Raw genomic sequence first — 12416 nt, 5'->3', positions numbered from 1 at the left:
TTCTACATTTTATTTAATATTATAAACTAATTATTTTTTAATTATATGTATTTCTTTCACACAAAATATTACACTTGAATTCTCATCATCGTTGATGGTAAAAAACAATCGGTCTATGTTTAAACGGTTTATTACTTGTCAACAAGTTTATTAATGTTCATTTAATTCACATTTTATATAAAACATTTGTATAAGTCTCATCAAATATGAAATAATTTTGTTTATGGAATTACATACTTACACAAATACACTCGGGGGAACATACATGAAAAACGAAAGATAAGAAGTGTCAACGATCTAAAAGAATTTTGAATAAAGAGGAGACTTAATAGTTCACATACATGGGTAGACTAGATGACTAGATGTGCGGTGGATGAACTAATTTCGAGAAAATAGAGAAGTCTAAGAAAAACAGAAAGAGAAAGTAAGGGAGGGAGAGAGGGAGGGATGAAAAAGGGGTGCTCAGGATGATCTTTCGTCGCTCGAGCCCCAAGAATCGGGTGGAGAACAAAAAAATGTCAAACCAGCTGCCGCACACGCGTCGCTTATTAACAACAGCTTCTTCGCGCGCGCACATGAGGATATGTCGTTCACTCTTCTCGCTTATGTTACTGCCTACTATTATTTCATGGGCATTATTCCCCTTCCACCCCTTTCTCTTTATCTTTCTACATATTTTTTTACAATGATTTTTATATAAATAATGAATAACCAATGAATATTAAAGTATTTAGAAAAATGTTTGATTATTTTCTAAAAAATCTATTGCTATTAAAAATTATTGTAGATAGAAAGTATTTATAACATATAATTGTATAGTGTTTTATAAAGGATTGTATAGATAATATATGTAGCCTATAATTTGTATGTATTATATGTTATAAATATTTAATATATATACTACATATGCATATAGTATATATATACTATTATACGTACCATTTTATTTATGCAAGTAGATTATAAATAAAAAAATCAATTTTGAAAAAACTTTTTACTTAGAGTCCACTGTTATAATTATTGGCACGTATACAACAATATAATAAAAGAAGATTTTTTTAAAGCATTATAATCTTTCTTATATATATATATGTATTATATGTATATGTAATCGTAAAACATTAAATCGATCATCGTCCCCATATATAAGGACATTCCCTGCACCCAAGCATACATCTTAGAGTTGCATCTTACAGTTGCTTATACGTCATATTACGGGTAGATAAGTGATAGAGTAGCACATATGGTGTGCCAGCCCTCTATGCTTACATTATATACATACACTATGCTCTCTCTTTCTCTCTCTCTTTCTCTCTTGGCCGTACTTTTTTGTCAAGGCACCTGTCAACCTCGTCCAGAGTATAGTCACCGCATGTGTGTACGGTCCCTTCTTAAGTAAACATACTAAAAAAAAAAGGATTCTGATCTTGCAACGCATACGGACGCAATAACTTAGGAAATGCATTGAAAAAGAAATAAAAAGCAAAACAGAAAAGAGCTGAAAAAAAAATAAAAAGAAAATCAAATAAAATACAACACACACGCGCGCGCATACACGTGCACACACACACAATTATTTGTTTTGCAAAAGGGTATTATAATTATGAAATATAGAACAAATTTGTTTGAAAAATATATTTGCATGTATGTAAAATTTGTTATGTTATATTAAAGTGTATAGAATTTATTTATTGTATTATTATTTTAAATTAAATTACAAAACAAAATATTACTTATTATTCGTATTGATCGTGATTGTATCATTGCATAGGAATATTATATACATCCATAAATCGGATGACATATAATACGTATTGAAAATAGCTAGGGATACATAACATTCTGTTGGGGTATATAGTATTCGGTCAAGCAACGTAAAAATAGAAGACGTGCGCTCAGCGTGTGACTTCGTATAATTAGGTACCAAACTCGAGAACTTGTATGTCCTATACGTTACTCGTGTAGCAGCATGTCGGAGACCCTAACATTGGATCGCGTTTTCTTGTTTCTTTTTTCTCTCTCTCTTTTCATTTTTTTTTCTAAGAAGATTTTTTCAGTTTCTTCTTTTTTTATTTCTCCGACATTAATGACGAGTCAAAGACCGATAGAAAAATGATGTAATTTTTACTTTATACTTTTCCATCGTAACTATGGACGATAGGAAAGTGTTGTATACGTCCGCTATTCCAGGCAATAGTTAAACAAACTGTTGAATTTTCGGTAAGACATTTTTGATAAAAATTCATACAATTTGGCAATTCCCCGGGTAAACCTTTAATAAAAGTAAATGGTTTTACTTCGATCGCTTTGCCCAAATTACATATTTTCGTTTTTATCAAAGCAATCAATGGACTGTTCTGTAAATAAAATTTAAGAAAAAAATAATTGATTATTTTCATCAGCGATATTCTCTTTGTTAACCCCTTGCACTATTTTTACGAGTCTGACTCGTAATGAAAATTTTAGGTCAAACTTGAATATCACGAGTCAGGCCCGTTGTTCAATTTCATGTCAAACGCGAATATCATGAGTCGTATTCGTGCTCTTAATTTCGAGCAAAGTATGAATGCTGAATGAAATCTTATTTCTTTCCTTTTATTCTTTATATGTATGGGTATTTTATATCTTGTTTCTCAATGCAATTTACGTGCTACTTAGAATACATTGTTGTGTAATCCAGATAACATTTGAAAACTAAAGTTTCGACAATCGGGTTCCACCGCTTCGTCTTTTTTTCGCAACCATTCAGCTGCATGGGTTAGGCACAGCTTGTTCTGAATTTCAGCGTAGTGCAAGAGGTTAATATAGGATTTTACTTGAATATTTACCTGAAATAGAACAGCAAGATATCGACCCATAGAATCCCATTCCATTGCTATTATTTTACCGCCAACTCTAACGGAAGGTTCATTTTTATTAGTAAAAGTGACTTCGGCTAAATTGATTATAGGGATTGCTACAGTAATATCATCCACCGACGATTTAGTATCAAAAATATTTCCTTCAAGTGGTAATGAATAAATAACAGGATCGTCACTTGATGCAAATATCAATGCTAAGTTTGGCCCAAAACAAGCAACAGCTATGCGTCCGGACGGTACGGTCCATCTTTCTGTGTACCATGGCTTTGGTGTATCAGTATGCCAAACTCTAAATAGAAATAAATCAATAATTCAAACTGATTCATTATAAAACATATAATTAATTAATTATTGATAATACTACTTACCTAAAAATGTTTTTACATGTAGCTGAAAATAAACGACTTCCACAAAGAGACCAGCGTACAAGACATAATCCACCGCCAGCTACTCGTTTTATTGGCACACTTTCTTCTTTAGAAACATCCCATACAATCATATTGTGATCATTCGGTGAAATAGATACCAATAGATCACCCTTAAATAAATGAATATAATGAAATTATCTAATATTATAATAGATCTACTTTTTTTAAATAGAAAATTTAAAACATTTTATATTAACACCTGTGGATGCCAGGCTATACTGGTAACAGGAGTATGATTTCTTCGCTTCAATAACATAGCATAACTAAGCATATTGCTAGCAGCACCCAGTTCAATTGTCCAAACTAAAACACCTTGGTGACATGCTGCGGCTAATACTCTTCCAGCATTAGGACACCAACTTAACTGATAAATGTACTTCTGAGCACTATGTCGCAAAACTGGTATCACAGATGTGTTTTCTGAATATATACGTATTCTATCATCTCTAGTTGCAACTGCTAAGCGAGTACAATGCGGATGCCATGATATGCAACGCACCTAAAAACAAGTAAAAATATCAATATATGTCTTTTTCTATTTTATAATAATAGTATAGTTATTCCAATAGAGTCTTACAATAGAGTTATTCCAATCACGCGTAGGAACTACATCAGTAACTGATCCTGATCCAGTAGCTAATAAGGCTTCCGTTTGAAAAATACCTTTTTCTACAGTGTCTAAAGCCCATGTGAGACTATTAAATCAAAATATTCAAATCATTAAGATATGTTTATTTCTATCGATATTAATTCAATAACATTAAAAATACATTTACATCCATACTTTACAGCTATCCAATGTATTACGTTTGTTACATTATCCGAATCCTCAGATGCAGCATAACGTAAAGCTTCTGTAAATCCTTTTTCTCTCCACATGTTTATAAGCTTTTTAAAGATGCTGTCTTGAACTGGTTGAAATAAGAAACCACTGTTCATAGTACGAATAGATTCACATGTACCAAGCATATCACTGGTAATAGTAACTACTGGATACTTGTGTAGATGTTCGTAAAGAGGATGCATTTCATTGTGCATCTCTAAATGATTGTTGTATATAACATCATCAGATTTAATACCAGCAGTGGCCAGTTGCATAAATGATGGTGATGGAAAATCATCCAAAGACAATATCTTAATCATTTTTAAAAATCCTTGTCGCTATGCGACAGAGTTTAATACTATAACCTATAAATTATAAAACAAAATTAAATTCTAAACAACTTCTTAGAATTGTTATAATATAATAAGTTATAATGTAATTTACAAAATATAATATAAGTTAAGGTTAACTTACTTGTTCTTCTCGTCAATTTGATTGATGACAAATCTGCAAAAAATAAAAACAATTAATATAAATAATAATATATGATAATTAGAGTATATAAATTTACGGTAAAAAGAAATAAAAATTTTTGTCAAATAATTTCATGATTATTTTGCATAAAATAATTATAATGAATATTTACATACCTTTAAAGGTAGATTATTTGAAAGGCGTTTATTAACTCTTTCGTTACGGCATGTTTAAGTGTATATATTACCGACTCTCTCTCTTTTTCCTACTCTAACAAGAAATGAATTTATTCAAAACATAAGGGCTAATCGATAAAATAGGGAGGATTCTACTAAGGATTTGCAGAGAGAACAGATTTTGACTATTATCGACTGTGCACTTAAACGGATTTTCTCATTACCGACACGGTGCAAAAACTTAATTTTCGTCAGATTAAGGAACAAATATAATAAAAGAGTTATTTAAAATGTTTACAAAGATTTAATGCACACACACTAACGGAGATCAAAATTAATAAATTGATAAATTTTAAGAACGGAGATATTTTTGTCAAAAAATCATGGACCGACATGAACTTCAAAGAAGTTTTACAGCATTTAAACCATTTTGTGATCCATTAGTCAAAAATCCGACTATTAAATGTTCGTCGGAGGTTATCGATTGTATCAAAACAATCTCAGATGATGCTGTTGAAGATTTTTTAAGTTATTATTTTACAAATGTCATTGAAGAATTATATACTCGACAATATGCACTCAAGCTTGCTCATAGTATATATCTATGCGTATTAATTGTTAAATAAAAAAATATTTTATGATACAAATTAATAGCTATAGAAACAACAGATTTGTGCTATTTAGGTAATTTTTCCAACGAGTCTGATATCGCTTGGTATATTAAATATCAAATACAGTAATGTTATTGTTGCTAGGTATCGCTAATGGACTGCATTTCTTATAATATTGTTGCATAAACTTGTATAAAAAAAATCACTTATTATAAATAGCAACATTGTTTTGACGAAGCGTCTTAGTATTTCTACAAAAGTACAAATTCCAACCGACAGAACACTCAATTTGAATTTCTTAAAAGTAGCGTAAATATGTATTTCACTAAATTATATATTTTTGTACATTTCTTTATTTTTGTTCAATATATGAATTTTATACATTGTTATTTTACATTCTTTCAAAGTATAGAAAATGCATTGCCACATAAATATCTACAAAATGTGAGAACAATAATTACATATATTAAATAAAAGATTTTAGTCAAACGTAAATAGAGATAATGAAAAATTGTTAAAAAGATGAGAGTATCAAATAAATACGTCTATACTTGACAATTTGCACGGGAAATTTGCACAACGAAGAATATTATCTTTCCATAATGTATAAAAACCTTCTAGAATCATTTAAGTGTTAATTTACATTTTCTCATCATAAATAACTATTACATACGTACAGAATTCACCCTGCTATCATTACTGCGGAGTGTGGTAATTAGTGGAATGTGCTCAAACAGAAATGAAATAATAATTATGGTTAACAAAAGCAATGAGAATGTTAAATACTTGATGGTATAATAAATAAGATATTCGTTCTAAAGGTACAAGAGTATATGTATGCATAAATATAAAGTTATTTTTAAACAAACAAACAAAAAACAACAACAATATAATCTTAAGCATGCGAGTTGTTTAAGATAATCTTTTACGGTCGTCTTAAAATACATTAAATTGCATATTATTGAATAGATTAAAAATGTTTAAAAGAAAATTATCTAATCTGCGCGTCTTGTACCAGTAAAGACATAAATTTCTATAGCATCGGTAATAAAAATTTCGGGATGGATAACAAAGCTAATTCATTTACTTTGTATTATAGTTAACTATTTATAAAACAGTTGTTATTTTTACAAATCATTAGCAAAAACTTTGCTTATAGCAATAAAATACTCAACAAAGTTACGCGTTAATTTTCTATTAAAATTGGTGCTCTATCATTTCCATGCCTGCTTCTGAGCCTTCTGCGATGCTAATTTCTTCGTTACGTACGACGAAATTAATAATGCTGCTAATACTATTACAATAAGATAATAGTCAAAGTCTTCTTTTAACACATCGAACGTCTTAGACGGTGCCACTCGTGTGTAGAATATATCTGTTAAAAATGTAACATTAAATGAATATCTTATTTAAAAAAGTATGCATCTCTCTCTCTCTCTCTCTCTCTCTCTGTAACTTACCCAATCCATATACAAAAACTAAACAGGTACTCTCAAGACCACTAGGACTAGTATGAATACCTAATACTCTAAATATACTCTGATTATAATTTATAATAGTATCCATATGAATAGGTATTTCAGGCATATATGGTATAACACCTTCTTCGCGCATTTCAGGATTAATGGGTCGTCTTGGATCTACCATCATCCATGGTAACTCTATAATTCCACCATTTGCTAGGGAAACTGTTAAAAGTGATTAGAATTTATAGATAGATGAGGGATATTACATTTCTTCTATGTCAAGTTATTATATCATGTTCTAATAAATAACATACCTATTATATGTTTACTGGTAATACCTTTCTCCGTAATAGTTTCTTTCATATATTCTATTGATGCTGGGAAAATGAATGCTTGTCTTTCTACAATTGGTGATTTGGTTGTAGCCAAGGAAGAGAATACTGTAAAATAATAATATTAATATAATATGTTACAAATGAATACATATTTGTTACTTGGTTTACCTGTCACATTACTCTGTATTTTTCCTTCATAAAGTTCCAACGTTGCAATTTCAGTTCTTCTACTCTTTTCATTAAAATAACTATAGACCAACCAATTCTCAGAATGTACTACATGAAACGGCCCACGAACTCTTTTATGTACGATGGAAAATATCATGGCACCCGATACTACATCCAATAAATAAATGTTGAGGGTATCTAAATGATGAAAAAAAAAACAAACTAAGTAATATTTTGTATACTTTTGAGTTAATCGATTCGTTACCTGAGTAATACATAATATGAAAAAAGAATTTTTCAAAAATAAAAAGTATTATTATATTTTGTTAATATATTTACTTTTGTGAGTATTTCCAACGCCTTCCGATACAACTGCTACTAAATTAGGATTAATGTATTTATACAGGACAGATCTATCACTTAAAACTCGACCTTGAGAGTGAACACGTTCGATTGGACTTTTGGAAACAACTTGTACTATTTTTTGATTTTTTGGAGAGAGTAATAATTCCCAAACTTTATGAGCTACTAACTCCTAAAAAAAGGATTCAAAGTTATTATTTGTTAATTCTTTAGTTATCCATTAAATAATTCATTAATTCAAGACCTGAGATGTACTGTAAGAAAGAGAAAATCCAGATAACAAGCCAGTAGTTTGATCCGCTGTAAATATATAAGTATTCTTTCCTAGAGAAGCTGCGATAGCCGTCGCACTTTTGGGATACACGTGAATCTTATCTCGTGCATCAAGTATAAGAACTGCTCTTAGAAAATCATCTGTCGTCACATGAAGCAACATAGATTGTTTTATTCTGTATCCTAATTTTATCAAACCGTCTAAAGGCTGTCCAGTAATTGGATTAAATGTATATATAACACCTTCTCCGGATACCTAAGATGCAATGAAATTCTAATTATTAATGGAAATTAATCAAAATAATATTGATTTTTGAAAATGCAAATAATACGATACTTTATCTTCCGCTAGTAACGCGCACTGAGGTGGATAGGGAAAGTGCCTACTTCCTCGTTGTACGTATAAAACCATTGCATTTGATATTTTGTTAAATCCACGAATATTGGGTATTTTAAGTTGCCAAATAATTTCACCTTTTCTAGTTTCAATACCAAAGATCTGTAAAGAAAATGTATATATAAATACATACTTTGTGCGGTAATATCGTAAAATTATATATAGAAATGATAATCTATTGTATTTTTGTCTATACCTTTCCAGCGGATGTGACAGCAACAATCATTTTATGCAGACTGAATTTATCTCGTACCAAGTCGGTTCTCTGATTAGATTGTTGTGGGACCAAGTCTAACATGGATTGTATAAAAGCTTTTGCTTGATTAAATTGAGAAACAGTTCTTCTTAACATCATACTCAATACATCCCCTAGATATATATATATATAAACAAAAACGAATTATTAGAGATAAATTAAACATAAAACAAAATATGTTATTAGTATAATTTATCACGATTGCTTTATAATATCATTATTTGAATTATATTATAAGAGAAATGAGCATACAGCAGGTATCTTAAAAATTACAATTTATCTGTATTAGGCATAATCAAAATTAATAGATCTATAATAAGCAGTCTCAGTTTTTTAATTATCATGCATTAAATTTGGTAAACTATATTTGCTAAAAGAAAATAAATTTTTATAATACAGTGCATAAAATGATCATAAACTTGTCCTTTAAAGCATTCATAAAGTAACACATTTACATTTCGGCAGGTTAATGTTATTATAATACTTCTACTGTAGGTATATACTGCTGAATCATGCAAATATAAATTTTGTAGATAGCAGTAAGAAAAATGTTTATCAAATTAGTTTTTCCTGCTCTACTACTTACATGAAATGTCTACATCAATACCTGCCAGCAGCCATTCACAAAAGAAAAATTAATTAATATAACTTAAGAAATATGTTATTTATCATAAATTAATTGCCACTAAATAGTATCAATTAATCACGACAGTTATAAACAGTTGCAATAGCAAGCTTTTCTGTAGAACTTTCTAAAAAGTAATAACAGTATAAAAAATCCCAAAAGTAGATGTATCATAAGCATTATCAATCCATCATCAGTATATACATTTAAACGGCGTTAATACTGATACTTTTCCAACTCGATACAACAGGCACAAAAATAAATAAACTTTAAATTAAAAAAAAAAAAAAATACCATCATTTATTGAGAACACCTGTTGCGTCTTATACCGTATAATATATTTATATTTTTATTACTTTTCTTCTGTAATATTATTGACAGAAAGGACACGCATATGCAAACAAAGTGCAATTGCGCTTTGTGACTTAAACTTGAATATTTGTTATATTTATAAGACAAAATTATACATACTTTCTTTCTGATCAAATTCTGTTTCGATGGCTTGATCCCTGTCCGACATAGGTAATTCTATAATTTCAACTGCTACAATTTTGGCAAGGGCCTCTTCCCTTGCCCATACTAATTTGTTATGCTGCAATAATGCAATAGTATGATCTTGCGAAGACAACAAATGACGACATGTTAATCCTTTTGTTTGATGCATACAAATTGATGCCACTATTACAGGTGATAACAAGGAAACGTGGGAAAGAGTTCCTGTTATATTTGGTAGAGAATCAAATGTCAGCAGATCTGTTGCTACAACTTCTGTAATCTGAATTATAGACATATTGATTATAAAAACGAATAAGATCGAATATTTGAATATAAAAAATATAATAAATCAATTTTAACCTACTTCATTTCTATAAGTTGTTTCTAACAATATTTTTTTGTTATCTATAGAGGTAATATATAGATTTGCATCACCCGGGATGTCTTTTTGAATCGTAATTGTAGTTTCTCCAACAACAAGAATTCGTTTTCTTTGATTGTTATCTGCGCTGATAGATACTACAGATTCATCCCCGAGTACAGACTCCAATTGGTATGGTCCTTGAGATCCAGCACCAAATATACTATTTATAGTAACCATTTGAGGTTCTACATTTGTATCAAATAAATGTACTAAAAATAGCATGCCTAAAGAATTGTCCCCCTTTAAGCAAGCTAAATATGGAGCAACCAAAACACATCTATATAAACACACAAAATAATACGATTTTTGTATACGAATATAATAAATATAATAATATATATATATACGAGTATGTAATACAAATCTCTTACTCTGTTTCAGGAGTTATAAATGGAGCTGACACTTTCCTCGACTTTAATTTTTCACCAGTTTTACTATCGTACGATGTTACCTCAACTCCGCTATTGTAGATAGGTAAAATATGGTGTAATGTTCCATCCTTGATATGCCACTTTACTTCTTCTATTCTATGTCACAAAATATTTATTCCTTTTATAATACATGAAAAAAAGCCTATTTTATATAATATGACATAAATATTGAACATTTCATCATTCTATAATATATTTCCTAGCAAAAATAAGATTATCAATAAAAGTAATATCAATTTTATATTCAAGTTATATGTATAATATATTTGTAGGTTGAATGTGTAGCAAAATAGTACATCAATAATAATTGTGCACTGAATAAAGGCAAAAACCTGTTAGCAGTATACAATCCCAATGTAGAAAAGGATCTAAATGTAGAATCATGTCTGAAAAATGAATTAAAAAAAATGAATGATAAATCAATTCTCTATGATCCACAGAAGATATCCATTTCGTACACCAAATGAAATAGTAAGAAATTTATGTTAAAAAAGCTTACATTTGCATTACAAAAGGGTAGTCTGATAATTGTTTAAGACTAACCTGTCAGAATTTTGTTCGGCAATTGGCCATTCGTTAAGTATATGGCCCGTAGTTAGATCCCATGCACGAACAATGGCTGGAACTCCACCGCTTACAGATATTAGGTCCCCATCCGCAACACCTCCTAATGTACGAATACGACCAGCATATCCTTTCTCTAATACCTTTCTCCATAATATTTGACCTGATACATAATTCACAATATTTTAATATTATTATCTTTGTTTTATTTACTTAATAAATGAGAAGATTATTCAATACATAAGGTCAAACTTTGTTTACAATTTTTACATTATTACGGTTTTTCTAAGTATAACAATACACAATATATAATATATAGATATATTATTAAAGTAATTATATTTCATACCTGTTTTTAGATTTAATGCGGCAATAACATTTTCTTCTGTAGCAACAATAATCTTTTTAGCGGTTGAAATCGTATCGAAACTGGCAAATTTGATTTTTCCAACGTAATTTTGTTTCCTGTAATAGAAAGTATAACAAAATATTAACATATATAAAATGAATGATGATTTGTATATTTTCTTTGAAGCATATCTCTGTATTATTTAAAATGCTAATTTCGATGGTCAGTACATTAGAATAAAAACCTAATTTACCAATCGAATTTTCCCACTTGATCTTCGTAAAGACATACAGAAAGATTAAATAAACTTATAAATACAATAAGATATTGTAGTATCTGTACATCCGTTAAAAACCGGCTGACATTCCCTCTGAGAGACCACGCAAAGGAAGCCATGATGAAAAATCTCTATATATCAAAGTATCAGCTGGTGGTGTATTGCTTTCTCTTAACTTCTGCTAGGCCCTCAACTGCTTGGGCTGGTGATATGAAATAATTCTATATGGCTGTTTGACTATGTACAAATTTTCATTTAAAACAGATAAGACAGATGACGCAGCCATAAGTCCATGTACATACGGTGAAGACACTAACAATAAATGGACAAAATACTAATTCGTGCGCTAGAGTGCACGTCAATCGCGGTCATAATTATGCGAATTGTATAAAATAAATACAATTATCATTAATAGTGTAATTTCGTCCGCCATCTTTCTACTTTACGTACACATATTATACGTTGTATTCTATAATATATATACCATATTTATGAATATTAAATATGAAATAATGAAATTCTAATATATGAATAGGTGTTGGTTCTCTGGTAACTCTGAAGATAAATCTCCTTTTACGGGGGGAGGGAAGACCTGAGCAATCGATATTACTTCGTTGAAT

At 29.8% G+C, this 12416-nt stretch overlaps 2 protein-coding genes and 1 long non-coding RNA gene across 5 annotated transcripts; 1 reads left to right on the top strand and 2 right to left on the bottom strand.

Moving 5' to 3' along the window:
- Positions 1–1620: 1620 nt before the first annotated feature.
- Positions 1621–4901, bottom strand: LOC107066505 (aladin). The gene is made up of 8 exons (XM_015321170.2): positions 4763–4901; positions 4587–4619; positions 4074–4477; positions 3867–3984; positions 3489–3788; positions 3230–3399; positions 2829–3150; positions 1621–2357 (listed from the first exon to the last, which is right to left on the bottom strand). Exons 3-8 carry the CDS (start codon positions 4430–4432, stop codon positions 2130–2132), a joined length of 1497 nt encoding a protein of 498 aa, XP_015176656.2. The 5' UTR covers positions 4433–4477; positions 4587–4619; positions 4763–4901; the 3' UTR covers positions 1621–2129.
- Positions 4902–5308: 407 nt separating this feature from the next.
- Positions 5309–6227, top strand: LOC149030829 (uncharacterized). Its single transcript, XR_016178360.1, has 2 exons — positions 5309–5446; positions 5518–6227. It is a non-coding gene; the product is annotated as an uncharacterized LOC149030829 (long non-coding RNA).
- Positions 6228–6455: 228 nt separating this feature from the next.
- EMC1 (ER membrane protein complex subunit 1) lies at positions 6456–12094 on the bottom strand. Of its 3 annotated transcripts, XM_089177735.1 has the most exons (16): positions 11773–12094; positions 11520–11635; positions 11150–11333; positions 10939–10992; positions 10547–10702; positions 10116–10452; positions 9728–10031; positions 9218–9238; positions 8572–8744; positions 8316–8477; positions 7950–8234; positions 7682–7877; positions 7343–7540; positions 7154–7279; positions 6834–7061; positions 6456–6748 (listed from the first exon to the last, which is right to left on the bottom strand). In XM_089177735.1, the coding sequence occupies exons 1-16, from the start codon at positions 11913–11915 to the stop codon at positions 6588–6590; spliced, it is 2844 nt and encodes a 947-aa protein (XP_089033861.1). In that variant the 5' UTR covers positions 11916–12094; the 3' UTR covers positions 6456–6587. The 3 variants fall into 3 exon arrangements, with proteins under 3 accessions (XP_089033861.1, XP_015176654.1, XP_015176655.1); XM_015321168.2 differs by lacking the exon at positions 10939–10992 and having other exon boundaries at positions 11773–12090; XM_015321169.2 differs by lacking the exons at positions 9218–9238; positions 10939–10992 and having other exon boundaries at positions 11773–12090.
- Positions 12095–12416: the final 322 nt, after the last annotated feature.

The sequence above is a fragment of the Polistes dominula genome, unplaced genomic scaffold (genome assembly GCF_049000335.1).
Source record: "Polistes dominula isolate Pdom_NZ unplaced genomic scaffold, Pdom_raw_medaka contig_24, whole genome shotgun sequence".
In the NCBI taxonomy this organism is placed as follows: domain Eukaryota; kingdom Metazoa; phylum Arthropoda; class Insecta; order Hymenoptera; family Vespidae; genus Polistes; species Polistes dominula.
The sequence above is the reverse complement of the archived record's forward strand: the minus strand, read 5'-3'. Positions and strand labels throughout refer to the sequence as shown.